The 22,005-nt window shown below is 26.8% G+C and overlaps 1 protein-coding gene across 1 annotated transcript; it reads left to right on the top strand.

Annotated features, from left to right (window-relative positions):
• The first annotated feature begins 20,534 nt into the window (after nt 1-20,534).
• On the top strand, nt 20,535-21,793 carry LOC105133950 (transcription factor MYB114-like). The gene is made up of 3 exons (XM_011038124.1): nt 20,535-20,825; nt 20,956-21,085; nt 21,304-21,793. Exons 1-3 carry the CDS (start codon nt 20,672-20,674, stop codon nt 21,611-21,613), a joined length of 594 nt encoding a protein of 197 aa, XP_011036426.1. The 5' UTR covers nt 20,535-20,671; the 3' UTR covers nt 21,614-21,793.
• The last annotated feature ends 212 nt before the right edge of the window (nt 21,794-22,005 follow it).

The following is a 22,005-nucleotide window of genomic DNA, read 5'->3' as shown; positions in this document are numbered from 1 at the left end:
TCAGTCGTACTTAAGTCCCATGACACGATATTTATTTATAGGATACAAGTGTAGACAGATTTACAAAGTTAATAAGTTTTTCATAGTTTATTAAAATAAACTAATTAATCTTTATATTATAAAAATAATTAAATAAATTTTTTTATCAGCATTGATTATGCTTTGTTACTAGTATATTTTTTTATGATTTTTTCTCCATATTTTTCCATATTATCTACTTTTTTATCATTTTTATAATAGGAAATCAAGATGAACTAAAAAAAGAATATGACATGGAAAAAAAAAATTAAGTTACACATGAATTTAAGAATACAGGAATTAAACATGTAGTTTTTAAGACTAGAAGGACTAATAAATTATTTTTATTAAACTTAAAGGATTATGTTATAATTAACTGAATATTATTTAGTACAATTTAATTCTTTTTCTTTTTTTAGATTAATGTGGGTGTTCGGATCAGCTTGCGCGCACCACGACTAATCCCACGGGTCCTGAAATTAACGACCATGTAAGCCTCCAGTGACAATCATATGAACAACCAAGGACTCGAACCTGAAATTTAACTCTTTTTCTCATTTAAAGAGTGGTTAATGTGAAAGTTAGAACATTGCATGTGTATTCTTGTTTTATGGTAAAAATAAATGGAAAAAAAACAGGCTCAGTAAGTGAGCAAAATAATATTTTACATTTATATTTAAGAATGTTTTTTCATCATCATCAATAAAGAGCTAAACTAAAATAGGATAGCAAGAGTTTAATATAAAAATACATTAAGGATTATAAGAATACACCAATAAAGAGCTAAATCAAAGTAGGATAACGAGAGTTTAATATAAAAATACATTAAGAATTATAAGAATTAAATTAGATTGAAAGTTCTAGAAAATAGGGACCGAATTGAACTTTCACAACTTCTCCAACCTGATCCAGCCATCAACCTTCCACTTTCATCGCTAATCAAAACCATCTTTTAGCCATAAATTGCCTCTTATTTCTTTATCATTTTTTATATATTTTTTATTTTTTTATATATCAAAATTAATTAACACCTAGGGTTTAAGTCAAGTATACAAAATTAAGGTCTAATTAAAATCATTTGAAGTAATGCAATTTTTTCATGTAAAAATCCTTAATTTTTTGATGAAATAGTTAAATTTAACACAAATATCTTTGATATTAAATGAGTTAAGGGTGTCTTTATGTCTTGAAAAGTGGTTTTCAAGAAACTATTTTTCAAATTTTACTATGTTTATTTGTTATTAGAAAAATTAATCAATAGAAAATATGTTCACATCGAAGAAAAATTTGACTTGATTTTCAGGAAAGTGTCTTCCTTTTATTTTGGATGGAAAATACTTTTCAGAAGTTGTGAAAAAATTAAAACTATCATATTATTTGTTAATTATGTTAAATTTGGTCCTCAAACTTTTGATTGCTATATATTTTGTTAGATTTTTTTTTCAATTTTATTCTTTAAAATTTAATTTAATTTAATTTTTATATTAACTTTGATCCTTATTTCTATGATTGTTATTTATTTTTCTCTTATTAGTTTTTTAATTGAATTTTTTTATCTATGGTCATCATTCTTTTTATTATTACTTATTTAATTTAAAATAATTTATAAAATTATAATTATAATTATTTTAATTTCATCATCTTTTAATTTTTTGATTTATTAGATTTGATATTTATTATTTTTATTGTTATTTATTTTATTTGAGATAATTTATAAAATTATATTTCTTTCAATTCCATTCTCATTCAACTTTTTAATTTGTAAGATTTGTTCCTAATTATTTTAATAAAATTGAAAAAAATAAAACATTAATAAGTTATTTTCTATAACATAACCAAACACTGAAAAATATATTTCAATTTATTTTTCATGACTACTAAACATCAGAAAATAATCTACTTTCTCAAAATTCACTTTCCAATGAAACTATTTTTTAAAAAAAATTACTTTTCTGCAAATAAATATACCTAAAATTTAAGCTTAAACAAAAAAATAGTAGTTAAGTAGCCCTATCATAATTGTTGATCTTATTTGAACACTCGTTATGCTGAGCTTTTTATAAAAAACTAGGTTTAAAAGTTTTATAACTCAATCTTAATCACTAATTTCCTACTCCTTTACTTATTTCTATTCCTAATTACTATAAAAAAAGTTTGGATTATTTTATTATTCATTGTAATATTCATATGAACATTGCTTCTTTTTTTTATGCTTTTGTTTTTTGTCATTCAACTCAACTTAATTTCTTTGTAATTTTTTTGTTCCAGGTTATAGGTTATATTAGTAGTGTGGTTTTTTTTCCATGCTTTTACAAATACAAAGTGAAAAATCCAACATGTCAATTTTATAAAATAAAATTTTAAACTATAATTAAAAAATATTAATATAAGAAGGATTAAAATAAATAAATAAACAGTAGAGCTCACTTTTTAGAAAGTGTGGGAAACTTCAATTTTTTCCTTAAAGTCTTAGTTGATGTGTTTATTTGGTTCTTACAGTTTTAATATTTTATGTTTTGGTTCTAAAATTTATTTATTTATTAATCTTAAATGTTGAGAGAGAATGGAGAAAATTATTAAAAAGCATTTGGACAAAAAAAGATCATTCACATACATTTCAACCATAAAAAGATCAATTTTTATTTTAATGGACTTGTATTAAAGAAAAGAGTTTTATGGAGGTGGTTAGGATTTTTCATCTTGCTATAAAAAATTAATCAGGGCTTCAAAAAGTCATCTTGAATAAATTATGCCAACCCATAAAATCAAATATTGTATCTATCTTAAAATTACTTAACATACATGTTAAACCTTTTTCAACTATAAGAGATCGATTTGAAAATAAATTCATAAACTTCTCTACATTATCACTTTGATGAAAATTAAGATTATTTATTCATTTTTTTCATTGATTCCACATCTCTCGTACGTTTCTTAGGTATCATCTAGCTTGAATCTCTAAGAAATTAACTTTAATTGAGCTTGATTTGGTGAAATTTAAGTGATTCAAGAGTAGATTTCAGTTTAGAATTAGGGTTCTTTAATTTAAAGATTATGTCTATGCTGAAAAATGACAAAAATATTTATAACATTGATTTAGTTAAATGGACCGGCTGATTTAACCTCAACTTTGAAATATTCTAATTTTCTCTTTTGGTCTTTCTTATGCTCCTAAAAAATACCCTTTCCATGTAAAAATTAAGTCCAAAACACAAGAAAATCGAGGGTCAAAATCTAAAATCTAGGTAGTAAACAAGCTATATGTGTTTTCTCTCAACCAATTTATATAAAAAACATAAATTTTTAGTTTTGATAATTTGAGATGTTTTATTAGACCAAAAAACAACATTTTATCCAACTTTTTGTCTCAAACTAAACCTAACTGAAACATCAAAATGTTATTTTTCACATAGTAGCAAATACTTTATTTCATTATTTCTTTATTTCACTGAAACCTTAAAATGTTATTGTTTACATGGTAGTAAATACTTTATTCCACTATTTCAACTGATTGAATTAGTATAACAAAATGGTCGATCAATTTATCAAAGATCTACATTATCAGAGAATTTTATAGCGGGACAAATTTTTCAAGCTAAAAAGGGTATATATTTCATCATTGAAACATGTTTAACTTATTTTCAATAATATATACACACAAAGAGAAAATCTCAAATGTCATTAGCATGAATAAAGCCTAAATTCCTCCTTATTTCACAAAAGTGATCCTTACCTACATGCTTTTTAAAAATATTTATCAATAGATTTTATGTTTTTACAAACTCAAGTATAATATCACTTTTCATCATGTAATCTTTTAGAAAGTAATGTCTCATTTCAATATGTTTTGTACGTGAGTGTTGTATAGGATTTTTAGATAGACTTATTACACTTGTATTATCACGCTTAATAAATATATGATTAAAATTAAAACCAAAATCTTATGAGTTTTGTTTCATCTATAAATTTGATGCAAAATAATGATCAGTTGTTATATATTTTGCCTTAGTTGTAGATAGGGCTACTAAGCTTTGTTTCGTACTAGCAGTTGTTATATATTTTGCCTTAGTTGTAGATAGGGCTACTAAGCTTTGTTTCGTACTAGCCTAAGATAATGGTGATGATCTTAAAAAGTGACATGTTCTACTAATATTTTTTCTATCAACTTTACACCTAGCAAAATTAATATATGAATAACTAATCAAACTCAACTTATTTTTTTCTAAATACCACAACCTTAAATTAATTGTACTATGTAAATATTGAAAAATTTGTTTTACAACACTTATATGAGACTTTTTAGGACATGCTTTAAAACATTCATACATGTAAATACTAAACATAATATCGAGTCTATTTACAATTAAATATAACAGTGAATTAATCATAACTTAATATTTTATGATGTCTATATTCTTACAATTTCCATCCATATTAAGCTTAGTTAATGTTCTCATGGGTGTGTCGGTTTTTTGACATGTTCCATCTCAAATCTCTTTAGTAGATCTTTGTTGTATTTGTTTTGATTGATAAATATGTTGTCTCTTGTTTGCTTGATTTGCATTCATACTCATTTTGAACACTCCTTACAAAGAGAATAGTTATTATGGATATAATATCATCAACATATATTTGCACAATTAAGATATCATTACCTTTTCTTCTTCTTTTTTTTTTTTTGAAAAGAGTGGTGTTAATTTTGCCAAAGTTGAAATTATTTTCAATAAGAAAAGACTTTAATAGATCATACCAAGCTTTTAGTGCTTTTTTAAATCATATAAAACTTTTATTAGTTTGAAAACTTAATCTAGAAAATAAAACTTTTCAAACCTTAAACTTGCTCACTACACACCTCTTCTATGATAAAACCATTTAAAATGCACTTTTAACATTCATTTGAAAACGTATAAGATTAGCATGACATGCAAAAGCTAAAAGCATTATTATTGATTCTAGTCCAGTCGCGAGTGTAAAGATTTATTCATAATCAATATCTTTTTCTTGATTATAACCTTTGGGTAACTTGTTTGGCTTTATTTATAACTATGGTCCCATACTTATCAATTTTGTTCCTGAAATCCCCATTTTGTTTCTATAATGGGTTGATTGTTAGGTCTAAGGAGTAGTTCCAACACATCATTCCTTCCTTATTGACTTAGCTCATCTTGCATGGCTAAAATCCAATTTACATCCTTTTCAGCTTCTAGGAATGATTTTGGTTTTATATGAGAAACAAAAAACACAATGCTCACTAGTATCTCTAAAAGATGTTATAGTTTTTATATTTTCAAAGGGATTACAATTAACTAACTCGGTAGGATGAGATCTTAGATACCTTAACTTATTTAATGGCATAAAGGAGTTATGATAGTATGCAAGAAATGATTGAACAAGAAAATTTAGATTTTAGCATAATTGTGTCTACTGTTCAATTTTACAGCAATAATTATAATTCTTAATTTGATTGTTAGATCGGGCTAAATATTTACCCAGACTTTTTTAGAATATTTATCTATGTTGAGGTATAATTTCAGGTCAATCAGAGTTTAGAAAGGCCTTACAATATAGGTCAGAACAAGCTATATGAATTTGTTGTTTACTTCCTTTTGATATACGAACTTTCTATTTAGTAAGGATTATTTTTCTATAAGGATATGACAACTTATTTTAGGAGTTTCTTAATCTTATAACAAAGGTTAAAGGAAGGCAGGAAGAGTTTCTATACTCTGAGAGGATTCTTTAAAGTTACAATTAATTATATTAGACAAATAAAAAAACTAAAAGGAAGGCCACTTCAGCAATTATTTTCCTATTAAGAATTATAATTGTTGTTGTAAAACTAGACAATAGACCTAATTATGCTATAATTAAATGATAGTATCAAGGTTTAATGCCTAATTTGAAGTAATTGCAACTTTTAGGGATTAAAGTGAAAATTTTAGAATTTTCTCTTTATAAACGAGCAACTTTGATCAACTTATGGGACTTCTTTTTTTTTTTTGTGAAAAAAAGTTACTATAAGATAATGTTTTGAAAGTCTCATTGTTTTAAATTTAATAGCCCAATCCATTAACAAGTTCAATTAATAGTTGATATGTCATGGCCAATGAAAGATTTTGATTTTTTTTTTTCTCTTACCTTATCCTGCATGCCTTTATTTGTTAATTCCCATTTCTTTTAAAAAATCATATTGATTTAAAGCAGGGGTACTTCTATTCATTACAAGTTGTTCCTCGTTTACATATTAAAAGCTTTTCATGTAACCATACTTGTTTTTCTTTCATCATTTGTAGCTTTGTTTGAACAAGTATTTATTAAAAGTGATCTTTTTTGTTTTTTTTTTGTTTTTGCTTTTTTTGGATACTTATCCCCTCCTGTATGTCTATAGTTGCATTACATATCTAAACTTCAAAGGTTTTAGTTTCAAGTAAAATAGAAAAATCCCAATGCTGTAAAAACAATTTTGTACTTCTTTTTTTTCTTGAACGCGTGATTTTCTTTAGTTGAGAGAATGGAAAAATAAAACGTCTAGTACTGGCTACTGACTTTACTTCATATATTAGAAAAAATAAATTTTCTCAAACAAAAAAATACCAATTAGGTATCAAGGTGAAATATTATTAAAAAATTATTAGTGAATATGGACTGTGGCTTATTTGTTGGTTATATATTACACTAATTTTATTAATATAAAATATATTTGTCATTAATAAAAACTTTATTTATCTTTAATATTTATTTATATTTTAAAATCTAGTATAAAAACAAAGTTCATGTGACAAAAATATTTTACAAAGAAAATTATAAAACTTGTTATAATTCTAAAATTTTTATTGCATCAAAGCATTGTTTCTAAATATTCCTGGTCAGTGTCCTCTTAAGATTGGGTATTAATTAGCGTTGTTAAAACTAGTGCATATTATGTACATTTCTTTATGAAACAAAGCAGTTACTTTCATAAACTATGGTATAAGGGATATTTGTAACTAATATATAAGTGTTTGTCATATAACATTATACTAAACTGACCCATAAGAAAATTCCATATAGAAATATCACTAATGTCTATGCAAAAGCTCTCGTAATAGTTGTGTAAGTGATACTTAAACTTGAGATCACTAAATTATTTAAGCAAATCATTTTGTTTTAATAGAATTTTAATTGTTTCTCTTCTTAAAAAAAATAATTTCCATGTACTTAAATAAAAGATTTAAAGGCTCCTCGCAATACAAGATCAAATATTATAATATACATAATCTCTTAACTTCTCGACTTGGTCTTTTGCTATCATTAATAGCTATTTTTAATCTTTACCGGTGGCTTTAAAACTGGCTCATAAAAGTTTTAGTTCATAAAGAAATTTCTTGCTAGTATAAAATACATTAGCAATGATTCGTTTTTTAAGTTGATTTTTTTTATTTAATGTCGAAAGATGGGGCAATTGACTACTTATATTACTAAAGTAGTTATTTTCTATTGATGTTGGTGCAAGCTAAATTTCCATCATTTAAAATTCTAACTATGCCTTTGAGTATGGTAGAAAACATAAAGCAAGCAACAAATTGTAGTATTTGAAAGTATGATAACTTTTGTTTTTAAGTGTATTTCACTTAAAAAGGTATAAAATTGATTTTTTTAATTGTTTTTATGTGTTGATATCAACAATAAAAAAATATATAAAAAATTATTTTAATATATTTTCAAGAAAAAAGCATCATGCACCATAATATCAAACACATAAAAGTCGAGCAACAATAAAAATATAATACATCATCTCTTTTTATTACATCATTTTTTCATTATCTTACATCATATGAAAAATACGCTGAAAAAATGTTATAACTTATACATGCACTCACTTCATGTATTAACAAAACCTATTTCTTGTGGTAAAGTGTTGTTGCAAATGATTGATTCACTATAGATTAGAATAATGAATTTATATTTTTTTTCCCTTGATAAAAAATGAAAGAAGTAGCCTGTCTGTGGTAATATGGTATTTAAGCGACATCTTTTTTTCATTCTAGAATTGTTTTTAGGGGCACCTTGGTCTTTTTTTATTTTTTCACAATCAAATTACTTGAATACCCTTAAAAGCAAACAAACACTTAACTACATGGGCTTTTCTATAATTTCAAAAATATTTTTTTCATAATTATTAATGTGTAATTTGATAAATAAAATAAAATAAACCAAACAATTGATGACTCATATTGCACTTGTCAGGCACTTTGCTGCCTTCAAACAATACATGCAATTGATTACGATGTTAGAAACCATTATTTCTTTCTCTTTTATTTTTTTTCATATCTCAATTTTGATCTCTATTCTTTTGATTGTTATTTTTTTTATTTGAGATAATTTATAACATTGATTTTTGTTTTGTAATTACTTCCTCCTTCATGTTTTTTTTATCAGGTTTAATCCTTCTTCACATTAAATTGATTGAGAATTGATTTTCTTGATTGAGCTCATGTCTAAGATTTTATGAATTATAATTTTAAAAAATTAACATGAGTTTAAACTATTCACTCGAGTTTGCTTTGTTTCACATATTATTAGATTAACCAAACTTATTAAATCTAGTCGATTCAATTATCTGAGTCTTGAATTTCTTTATCTTTTTCAGAAATATTAGCACAGCCTTAACTTTATTCTTTTTTATGTTTGGAGAAATTTGGCTTGGCCCCTAGCGTTGCACCAGTCACTGATATAGTTTTACTTGGGTTAATTTTTTAAAATTTAAATATTTTTTTAACCTTTGATATTTGGTACATTATAATTAGGCATTTTAATTTTTTTTTATGGGTTTCATGGTTTTGTTAAGGTTTTACATCCTAGATCATGAGTTTTATAGGTTAATAATTGTTGGCAAAAGTCGATGTAATAAGATGCCATTTTAATATTTTTTTTAAAAAAATATTTCATCCAATATGTCATAAGTTAAGTATTTTAAAAGTATTTCAATCATTATATATCAATATTTTAACTTACCAATGTCATTATAGTTTTTTTTAAGATTGAAAAAACATGATGAGAATAGTGGTGTAAGATGAGCAAAAAAAAAAGTTGATTTCTATGAAGTAGAGCACATGTATTAGCCTATGTTTTTTCTAGAAATCTTGTCATCTTTTACTTTTATGCATAATATTTTATAGAGGGTTTTGTTTTATGAGAAATAATTTATAGATACAAAATGTTCTACAATGTTTGATAAGTAATATTATAAATAATAGGAAAGTATAACGACGATGACGTCTTATGATTATAAATTAGTGTTGGTAGAGATTATAAATTAGAGGAAACCTCTTCATCCCCTCATATACAAGAATGTTATATTCTAGCAAGCATTAGTTGTTTTATAGTACACAATAAAAAAAAATAATCATTAAAAATTGTTAGGCACTGTTCAAACCATAGTTATCCTGTAACACACAATAAAGCAAAATAATCACAAATGATTATTAGGCTTTGTTCTAGTCATAGTTGTTTTGTAGCATATAACAAATAAAAATAACCACCAATATTATTTGTTTTTTAATACAAATTGATATGGATGAAAATGAAGGATACAAGAATATGTTATATGTCAAAACTTTCAAAGATAAAAAAATACCATAGGTATAGGAAAACTCTAAAAAAAATTAATTTTATTTATTTATATCTCCACTTACCAAAAAGTTATTACAACCTTTTATATATAAAAAATAAATACTAGAAAATCTTAACAATATTGAATAGAAAAGAAATAAACTAGGAAGAACATTCCCTTCAAATAGAAGAAAAAAAAGGAAAAATCACAATAAAAAATAGAAAAATAAAAATAAAAAAATATTTATTTTTTAAAAAAACTTTTGTATTAATGATTGTGGTGGAGTGATGAAATGATGGTGGTGGTGATAATAATGATAATAATAACAAAGAAGATGCTAGTTGTGCAGTGGTAGTGGTTGAAATTGTTGAATAAGATTACGAGTAAATTATCTGTAAAATATTTTATGGATTTTTATTACTTGAAAATATTTATCAACAAATAAATTAAATTTAAAATTTGATTATAAAATATTTTATATTAATAATTAGTTTTATAAAATATTTTATAAAAAACAAATACACATAATCAAGAACTTATTTTCAAGTAAATTATTTTATCTTAGTTTTGAAATATTGATTAAGATATATGTTTGGAGCAGATAAAGAAAACTAGCAAGGTATCATTGCACTATCGTTAGACACATCTTAAAATCTACTTTTATTTAATTATATAAAAATTAAAATAAATATTCATAAGAAAGGTAGTGATTAAAATTTCATAATTGTATTTTCTCCATTCATGTTTTTTTTACAATAAAATTTATTTTTATTAAAAACATGGTTTATTGAATAAAACCTCATGTAATTTAAAAGATATTCATAAAAAATCTAATGACTTAAATTAAAGAGAAAAAAATTTAGTATCTTAAGAAAAAAACTCCATTTCCTTATTCATATATTTTTTGTATGAAAATTCATTTTTTATTATGATCATTATTTTTAAATATAAACAGATTATGATAATAAAGGAAAATTTAAAACAAATCACGAATGAATATTTTCATCCATGAATAATAAATATGGGGAAATTACATAAAACATTTACAATAAAAATAATAAAATAGATATTCTATTCTAAATATTAGTTAGAAAGTTTTTCAAAAATTACTGCATGATAAGGTAATATATAATTATTTAAAATATCATTAACGCTATAATCTTATTCAAAATTGAATAATTATTTAAACGTTATTTCATTAAATTTTTTTTAAAAAATATCTTATTTTTTTCAGTTATTTGGAAAAAGCCTAGGCTCGGAAGAACTTGCCCATACCTAGGCTTACACACCTGGTTTTTTTTTTAATTATATATTTAATATTATGATAATTATTATGATTGTAATTTAAAAAAAATTATTTAATTGACAAACAATATGTTGTCCTAACATGGTTTTGTTTTTTTTAATATAACGGATGACACGTCCACTTGGACAGACGAGGAGTCATTTTCTAATTCAAGTTTTGAGCACCTCCAATGGCTAATCCAAGTTTGGGGACCTTTTAGCCCAAATTTTAACCTAAAAATTGCTCTTTTGTGGCTGAAATATCACCGGTCAAACACTTCCTCTCTTCTGAACCTTTTCTAATGGCTTTCTCTTAATATCCATGACTATACCTAAAACGTGAATAAAAATGAAGTTTAGAATTAAAACAACAAGGATTAAATAAATATAATTTAAAACTTAATGGAGCAAAAAAAAAATTTCTATGCTTTTTGAATAGTAAAAAAGAAAAGGTATTCTTTTTTTATATATTAAATTTTTCATTGTTCTTTTAATTTATTTATTTTACCTATAACCTAACATTTAATTTTTTTAATATTAATAATTAATTTAACATTGAAATATTGACACTTACATAAAAATAACTACTATCATATCACAAAACCACAAAAGTGATGAACACGCAAAATATAATTACAAATATTTTTGTATTTTGTTGAACAATGTGTTTGGAATGTAGTCTAAATTATATTTTAAAAAAAATTTAATTTTTTATTTAAATAATTTTTTAAATATTTTTAAATCATTTTAATATATTAATATTAAAAATAATTTTTAAAAAATAAAAACAATTCAAGTAAAAAAGATTTTACACTATTATTATTATCACAGCGGCAATCGTTTAATGCTGGTGGCTCAATATAGAAGCCCGCGTGGTGGATAGTTTGAGTTCATTGGTGTTGGATCAGCCTGCAAATTTCATTTCCAAATTTCATGTGGGTTTGGTGATTTCAGCCCAACTCTCTTGAAGACTGGCCTGCCTAGTCACCTGCAAAGAAAGAGGAGGCCAGCTGGAAAATACTGGCTAAAACAGGACACGAAAGATGTTCCGACAAAACTTCTCCACACTTTATGCTAGCTAGCTAGCTAGCACCAAAGCAAGTCTTCTTTTGAAAAGCCACAGTAAACATGACCACAGCCCATAGGTTAAAAGAAATAGTGGATCGTAGGGTGCCCTGCCTAGTCCACATGGTAAGGACGAACGTGGATGCGCAGCGCAATAATATTCCCTACCTAGTCCTGTTCCTACCTCGTCTCCATCTGATAAAGGGCGATAGAGTTTACCTGTAATGGTATGGAGTTTGAACAAAAGCTCCCCCCCTGAATAATAATAATAATAATAATAATAATAATAATTCATGCACAAATGAAAATCTGGAAAGGCCGTAGGTGGGGGACCAAGGTCATTCCGAAGCAAAGCAGCATGTAGGTCAAGTTAATTCTCAATACTCACGGATGTATTGCTTTACGTAATTATTGTCGGTCAACTATGTCATCTCATACGTACGTGTAACTAGATGATTATTCTCAAGCTTCTAATTAAAAAAATAATTAAATCATATGAGGAATAATTATCTTATCAGTTTCAAAGGTATGATGATTATTAAAAATATGATTTAATTTAAAATAAATATTTTTTTTAACTAAAAGTAAATGCTAAATTGGTTGATATCTAATGGAAAACCATCTTCAAATATAATAATATTTTTTTTAATTATAATTAATTTTCATTAAAATTAACACAAAATATCATAATCCTATCCAAAAATAATTTTGATGAAATCCAAGCAAAATAAATAAATAAATAAATAAAAAGGGCTTAAAAGAAAAGTGCTAATAGGATGAGCATATTAGGCTTGATTCTAGCTTAAAACAATATTAGCAAGTAAGTTAGAAATTCGTTTAAAAGTGTGTTTGTGGTTGTTTTTAAAATATTTTTATGGTTGTTTTTAAAATACTTTTCATATGAAAATACTTAAAAATAATATTTTTAAGATTATTACATCAAAACAATTTAAAATATATAAAAAAGTTATTTTTTAATAAAAAATTAAAATTTTAAAAAATACAGTTTATACCACGTTGCCAAGCAATACTCTAAACTTGCGAGGTCCCACGTACCTAGCTCAAATTCCTTTCTAAGTTGCGCTGAAAATAAGTCTTTTGCCCAGTTCTTTTCTTCAAAATATATATATGTATATATATATATATATATATATAATGCTTTGTTTCTTATTTAAAGTCTTGACTAGCTTAGATGGTTGGAAAGTTAGGTCTCTTAATTTTTTAATAAAAAACTTATTTTTATTTATTTTTATATGAAAACAATTAAAAAACACTCAAAAGAACTTAATACCCTAATTTTGGCTTTATAATAGACAAACAAATGGTCTAAAAATAAAATTCCAACCCGAATTTAAAAAAAATTTATACGACAAGATAAAGGTCAACATACTTCTCAATGGAAACTCCTTTCCCATGAAAGAAAACTTATTTATACTAATATTGAATTTTTTAGTCATTATAATCAAGCCAACTAACAACTTTTTTTTTATCTTGTAATTCTATAATTTTATTTTTCTTCTCTCATATTTAAAGACCAAAATGTAATGAAAATAAAGTTTGAAACTATAATATTAACTTGTCAAATTAAAGGGATTAAAAATGATTTTGTCCAAAATATTTAAATAGATAGGTGCGTTTTGAACATTTTTAAAAAAAGACTTTTGCATTCTTGCCTTATGGTCAAATTAGTTTTGCAATCATAGATATAATTTAATTTTTAATCAATCATCAACCTAACAATGAAATGTTATTTTCACACCTTAAAAATTATATAAAAAAAATTAAAATAAATTATTAGGTCTAATCTCGAATAAATGTAATATAGAATAAATGCAATGTTGAATAATGAACTTTTTTTAAAAAATCAGTTTTGTGTTTAAGCAATAACAAATAAATAACCTTGATTAGTTACTTTTCTTTGGCGAGCAATAAAACAATTGGGTTTTGCAAATTCAACAACTATTGAAAAGATTTCCTGATATTATAATAATTTTATAAAAAATAAATTAAAATAAATAATACAACCAAATTCTAAGCAAACACAATGTTAAAAATGAATTCAAAGAAAAAAAATTAATCAAATTAAAAAAAAATTAAAAGATAAAAAAAGGTTCACAGTGGATGACACAGTAAAATCAGTACATCCCTAAGATTCCTTTTTATTTTTATTTTTTATATTAATTATCAGACGTGACTTAATTAATATTGTGGATTGCCTTCTTTTTTCAAACTTGTTTTTCTTGTATTGCAGGAATAGCTAGCTTTCTCACAGGAATTGATTCCAAGCTGTAGGTACCACTTTTCATTCGTCGGAGTCTTTGAAAGGAGGAGCTACATGATCACCATCACCAATAAGTTCCTTCCTTCCTTCTAGGGTTTAAATTAAATATTCTGGTTTATTTTAAAAGTGCCTAGCTAGCCACACGAAACTATGTAGTTATTATAAATAATTCTTTAATATTTTCCCCATAATCATGATAATCCTATGGAATCTTTTTATTCTTCTATACTATCCTATGAGATACGTCAGTTGACAAGAAGCGATTTTCTATGTAACCGGAAATTATTGTGCAGAACACACTGATTAATGATCGGTCCCAGTTGAATGATCTTTTACTTGTATGTATTATATTAAACAATTAGATTTCCTAATAATTCAGGCAACCAGCCTTATCATTACTTAATATAAAAATTTAGCATGGAAGCCTCGGTGTCCTATCATATACTTAGTATAATGTTTTTTTGTTTTTTAATTTTGTGTTCATTATTCTTCTGAAATTAAGCAAGAAACAAGTCTTTGATTGAGCAATTACTTGGTAAGGAAGAAAAGGCTTAAGCTCTCGGAGAAATTATTTACAAATTAAAGAAAGAATGAACTCGTAAAACCCTTTACTCTTCTCCCTCTATGAACAACAACATCTCGATCTTTCAAACCACCACAATAGCATCAAACCAGTATAGTCTGTCATCAAGAACCCTATATATGATGAACCAGCCTCACGTACACAAACCCACCTGAAAACACAGCATCTGTCCTCCCGACTGCCATCTCCCTACAGCAACCGCTAATCAAGTACCATTAAATAGCCATAACACCAGCGGTATACTCTCTTCGTTCACCGTCACAACCCACAAATCAACAGCAGTGCCTTCAAAATACTCTACTCAATATAGCCAACCTCTGTAGCCTTCTCTCACTCGAACAACCTAGCAACGATAACAACAAACAACACAGCCACCAACACCATTCTCCAGCCACACCACCATCTCTCCCTTGTGTAACAACAATAACAATTTCCGCACACTGATTAGCCGCGAACAAGCCTTAAGATGTTAAATCGTAATTTCCGTTTACTTTTTCAATGAAGTGATAAATAGAACATTATAAATAAAGCAAAACGATTTAGGGTTTTTGAATAGTGTTTGTTATTGTTATCCAGGAAACAAAACACCATGGATTTCAACATATATATATATATATATATATAGTTTCATCCCTGCATATTTTTATTTTTTTCATACTTAGTTTCTAGAGTTATAAGAATTTGTGTTTCAATCCTAAAACATCATTTCCTTGATATTTCAATCCTTGAATGTTAAAAGATGACAGAGAAAGTTATCAAAAAAAGAAGAAGAAGAAGAACAGGAGAGATAAAGACATTAACTTGCCACATTATGGTTGTAAAAACATCGATATTGATGTTAATAATTTCATCTTTGAGAAAGTATTTCTATGGAGATGACTTTCCCATTTAAACATGCTAAAATGGTAGCCGGTGCCATAATTTTTTTAATTCGATTTCATTTTAAGATTTTAGATTAATTGAAGAATGTTTAAAGGTTGAAAATGGAGTTATTGAGATATATAAGATTTTTTGGGGGTGTTTGGGATAAAACAAATGTTAAAATTGAGTTTTAGAATCCTAAAACTTAAACTCTAATTTTTCAATCAATAAAAGTGGGAAAAAAGAATGTCTTACACTGGACAATTTGTCATCTATCTAGATGGTTGGCGTGTTATACTTTTTATATATATATATATATATATATATATTAAAAGGTGGGTGCCTAGTCTTACACTTGTTTAATAAAAACTATGTGTGTAAGCTTGGCCTTCTAGTTCTAGGCATGCTTAAATGTTTTTTAGGATCCTTTTTTAATTAAAATCCTTTTCTAAAGAAATTAATAAAATGATATTCCAAAAAATGTGGTTATACTGTAGTTTTCAAAAAAAAAAAACTAGCTAGAGCCTTTTATAGTAATATTAACAATTATTTTATTAATAATTAAATATGCTCTTGGTATGAATTTTTTAAAAATATTTCTCATGAATTTTCAATAAGAATAAAATATCTTTGTGATTATCTTTTCATTATAATTTTATATTCTATTTTTTCATATCCGCATAAAAATCATCAAGTCGTTATTTTTTTAATTAAAAATTCCTTTTTGGATTATGATACATTTTAATTAAAAAAATGCTTTTGATAAAAAAGACATGTTTTCGCCCAAAAAAAAAGGGAGTTTTGGTTAAGAAGATATATTTTTCCTCCTTAATTCAAATCATTGGAATTTTTATGGATATTTATTTTGTATTTGAAAGAGCATGCTTCTAATTAAAAATACATAGCTTCTCCAAAATAAAATTACAAGAATAAGAAAAAAGGAATTTTTCCTAAAATTATGTATTTTTCCTCTTGAGTTTAAGTTGCTTCTTTTCTTGTGAATATTTATTTAAATTGCTATATAATTAAATAAAAATTAATTTTAAAAAGTGTTCAGGGACATCATATGGGAACATTGACTACTATAAGCTAAAACTTAAGGTTGACAAATATGAGATGACAACATTGAATAAGGCACTAAAGCTTATTTAAAGGCTTAATAAATAGGTTAAGTGTGTCTCCTAACATTTTCTTTCGTCTGGCTTAGGCCTTAAGGAGAATAAACCAAAAATATGTAGTAAGAAGAGCTATGGGGTATCAAATATATCTTTTAGGGTGGGATTTTAGACAATATCTAAATTAAGAGAAGAGGGCGTCGACATTGTGAATTCTTTTTCTAGTATGATGAAATTTTTTTATTGAGGAATGGAAAAATGATGTATGCATTCAATACAATTAATTAAAAAATATATTAAGTAATAAATCAAAAGAAGAAAGTTGTGAACATTAATTCAAAATAATTTTTTTTTATGATGCTTAGAGAATAGCTAATGACATCTTATTAGTTATTTTCTAGACCCACTTTAAATAAATAAAAAAACATAAAAAGAAGGAAAAAAAATAAAAATCATGACCCATTAAAAATGATAATGATATCTAGACCTGAGATTTATTTCTCTTAAAAAATAAACATATATAAAGAGAAGAGAGAGAAAATCATGATCCATAAAAAGTGATAAAAAAATTCTCTATTTAGAATTTCTCTCTTATATTTGTATATTAAAAAAAAAAAAGGATCCAGTCTCTCTTATATTTGTATATTAAAAAAAAAGGATCCAAGAGATAACTTATGGGATGCCATCAGTTATCTCCTTAACCATCATACAATTTCTTATTAAAAACTAAAATGAAAAATTGATTTTCCTATAAAAAAGTAAAAGAAATATAAAAATGTAAATATTTTACATTAATTTTCCTCTTCATCTTATTCATTTCTTTGTATTTATCTTGAAAATTTAACATGGTCTCTAAGTACAAATAATTCTCAATCTTATCAATGCATAATGCAAATACAACTAACCTTTTGAAATTTAACAGGGATAAAAGATAAATTACAACATTATCTTTGAGATATTATGAAATTATAAAAAACCTCAAAGAGACAAATTAATATGTAAATAATATTTAAATTAAATTATTAAAAAAACAAAATAGTGGATATTAATTAAAATTAAAATAAAAAAATTTCTCGATATTGAACTTGAAAGGTTAGGCTTGCATGCTTAATTTTATTTTATTTTTTTAAAAATAAAAAATAAATAACAAACAACATATACTTAATTTTTTTTTTTTTAAAATAAATAAATAACAAACAACATGTCATTCATCTAATTTATTTATATTTTTTAATAGAATGGACAACACATTGTCTGCAGACGTGACCAATGTGTTATCCATTGTTACAATTTTCAATCATCTTTGATAATTTGAAAAACAAGTTTCAAGATTTTAAATTTTCAAAACCTAATTTTTAACTTATTTTCACTTAAAAAACATGCCAAAAAAGATTTTTGAAACCTCAATAAACTCACTTTAATCCTCCAATCCTTTACTTACTTTAAAAAATAAAAATTAATCTGAATAAAATTTTTTATAGATTCTGATATGCTTTTCCAGCATAGTTAAAGGAAAACATTATTTTCATTGAACTCATCTCGTAAAGATGAATTTTTTTATTCTAAGATCAACTTTTTTATGATGGTTCGAACTCTTTCTTTCTCACCTCCTTTTATGATGAATTTATCTCTCATATGTCAAAATCCAAGGCCTGAAATCTAATAAAAATAATGTTTAGGGTTGAAATATAAGAACTTAAGAAAATAGGGATCAAATATGCAAATTAAAAACTTAAGGGATCAAAATAAGTTTTCTGAGCCATTGAAGAGTGAAAAAAAGATCAAAATAAGTTTTCTGAGCCATTGAAGAATGGAAAAAAAAAAAAACACCTCTTTTGTTTTCTATGTTAGTTTTGATCATTGCTTCTTCTTTTTTTTTTACTTTTTAATTTTTATTATAATTCAAGATTTTATTTTTTTATAGCAATATTTAATATAACACTGGAATAATTTTTGACACATCGTATATATCAAAGCATGTAAAGAATACTAAATCCCAGCACACAAAACCATGCAAACAAAATTTACAAGGATGATAAAACAAAGAAATAAAGTTTAATAATCACATTGCAAACAAAAAAAAAATTGTCTATGAGTGAATAATCAAATGTACCTTGATGAACAACGCCAAGCACTGTTCATGTTCTGTTCAATAATACGCTGGATCTTCTCCGTGGATTGACTCATTGTATATAATATTTATATTTTCAGTAATCAACTTTAGGATTCTGGGTTCATAAATTAATCCAAGGGCATGAATAAGATTCTTTGGATGAATTTGTGTGTCGGTTTCGACCAAACTCTAATTTCTATCAGATTATAAAGTTGACTAGAAGAACATAACTCGACCCCCTCTCCCTATTTTTTTTCTCTGAAGAGATAGAATGATCAATAATGGACACAAATCAATCTCTTATTACTTGATGGATATAATCTTTAATAAATACGTCTCAATCAGAATCAGTAGGGTAAAGCAGAAATAATCTTGAATGATACCAATGCAGTCACCACTGTTTAATTACATAATTACTTGTAATATAATCAAAAGTTTCTGCACTTGACCTTTAGCAGACTAATCTGTCACAAGATTTTGTCTGCTTCTGCTTTAATAACAGTATATACAGTTCTTTTTCACTGTCACCCGCGTGCGTCAGTCATGTGTTCATTATCTCAATTATCACCTTCCGAAGAGGAGATCGATTTCACCATGCCCATGATTCCAAGCTTCGTAAGCGATGTAAACCGTAAAATCTGTCAATATTACACTTGAGTTCAACAATGGCACCTATTTTCTTCCCACCTAACCCTTAAACAGAACAAATTACCGTGCGTAAACCTATATCGTCCCCCTTTGCTAGCTATTTTCTTATTTGGGTATATATTATTAGTGTTATTTGCACTTGCAAATATTGCTTTCTCTATGCAATGCAGAAGTACTCTCTTCTATGTAAACAGTACTCTCTTTAGTGGAAAGTTTGTTGTTCATCAACCGTGGAAAAATATTAATTTCCAACTCTTTTCGGTTTTTTTTTTTTAAGTTTTTAGGTTTTATTTTATCTGGTTGCAAAGTGAAAATGAAAACAAAATGAAGGGGCCCAAAATTAGGAAAACATTGTTCATCAAAGTTGATGGACAGAAACTTGCCCGTCTGTGGGTTCCTTCACTGTGTTAAAAAAAAGAAAAGAACAAAGAAGAAAGAAGAAGACGAAGGAGCCTCAAGCTGGGCAAGCTTTTTAGTATTTAGATTTTAGTTTATTTGGTAATGATAACGGTAAGATGTTTAATTATCGGATACAAACGCAAGTGTCCTGACATTAAATTAACCTTTTCGTAAGCTAGCAGATAGCATGCCTTCCTTATCGTACTTCGCAAAAACAAGAAGAAAACTGTGTTCCGTTAAGATTTTGCATCCACAGCCACATGATCAACCTCTCCGTACATACACAGCTGATGACTTTTATTACAATCGTCCGATCAGATCAGTTTTACCCCTCGATGCTCTTGTCTCCTTGCAGACGACTTGAGATGAACAAGGTAGGTACATACGCACTAAGGAATATAAAATATTCTCTCTCCAGCAGCCTTTTGTAGTATAGCATGTAACTTGACGAAAACTTTACAGCAATCATGAAAGCCATGATCAATATCTTTCCGGGTCTAATATTGTTCCTTTATTTTAATCAGTCACGAACGACCCTTCATTGCGACAGGAACAAATTAATATAAATAAATGCAAGTTGAAATCCGTCTCCCCCACTTGGAATGTTAGCCTAAACAGCTCCCTAGAGAAGCAACGACTTGCTCTCTCTCTCTCTCTCTCTCTCTCTCTCTCTCGCAGACACACTCACTTGCAGAAAGAGACAAGCTCGTTGATGGCTACCATGAAGAAAGAGGGGGTTAAGCCCGTGGAAAACATGACAAACATGCCCAACAAGGGGGCATGGACAGCTGAGGAAGATAGGAAATTGGCTGAGGTTATTGCAATCCATGGCGCAAGGAAATGGAAGACAATTGCAGCCAAAGCAGGTAAGTGCACACACATACTTTGTTGTTCATATGTAATCTTTACCAAGGAAAGAAACAACGTACTTGAGTTGAATTATGCACTATGTATTGCGATCTGATTTAAGCTTGACGTGTCCTTGTGTTCTTGCAGCTCTCAATAGGTGTGGTAAGAGTTGCAGGCTAAGATGGTTGAATTATTTAAGACCAAACATCAAGAGAGGCAACATTTCTGACCAAGAAGAGGACCTCATACTTAGGCTTCATAAACTACTAGGAAACAGGTAATTAATGTTATCTAGCATTGAGAAACACCAACTCCTAATAGTTATACTCTCCCAATTTCCTTAATTACTCTTGCTGTTTGTATCTTGCACAGTAGCACCCTTTCCTGTAGAGGTAATGTCTAATATATTCAGCGTTCTTGAGCATATTTTAGATGCTCCTTGGTTAGTTTTAGTTCAAGAAAAACACCTGCTAGGCTTGAGTTTTTTTTGTCCAGGTGGTCACTGATCGCTGGAAGACTGCCGGGTCGAACAGATAATGAGATTAAGAACTATTGGAATTCTCATTTGAGCAAGAAGATAAACCAGAAAGGGAAACAAACTGGAGTTTCAACTAAAGAAGACCACAGAGTTGAGAAAAATATAATAAAAAACAATTTGGATTTGAAAGAAGAGAATAAATCCAGCCAAAGGGGTGAAGAAGAGTCCAAACTGAATTTTAACGTGGATGATTTCTTTGATTTCTCCAATGAAGATCCCTTGAACCTGGAATGGATGAGCCGATTCCTTGAAATAGATAAGGCTTAGATGCTGGTATGTCATAACAGTCTGTAAATCTTGTCCTCTCTCTTGAATTATTAGTGTAACTACTAATTAGCCATGGGCTATATATTTGACATTCCTGCTGCATGATGATGGTTCATGAATCTGCTAGAGTTTATGTGGTCTCTGTATTCTGGCCTCTTCTTCCGTATTGGCTGGCAATCATATTCTGCACTGATTTTCTTTGATTTTTACCCATCCACATACCTTTAGATGTCACCGGTGCGCATATATATATATATATATAGCATACTAGAAAAACGCACTAAAAATTAATAAGCATTAGTTTTAATCTCGAGTTGTGACAAATCTTTTATAGCAAGCATAAAACTCTATCTCCATTGACAGGGATTAAGCTTGAATGGAATCAAGAATAT

This window comes from Populus euphratica, unplaced genomic scaffold, assembly GCF_000495115.2.
Source record: "Populus euphratica unplaced genomic scaffold, PopEup_1.0 scaffold38.1, whole genome shotgun sequence".
NCBI classification, from domain to species: domain Eukaryota; kingdom Viridiplantae; phylum Streptophyta; class Magnoliopsida; order Malpighiales; family Salicaceae; genus Populus; species Populus euphratica.
The sequence above is the reverse complement of the archived record's forward strand: the minus strand, read 5'-3'. Positions and strand labels throughout refer to the sequence as shown.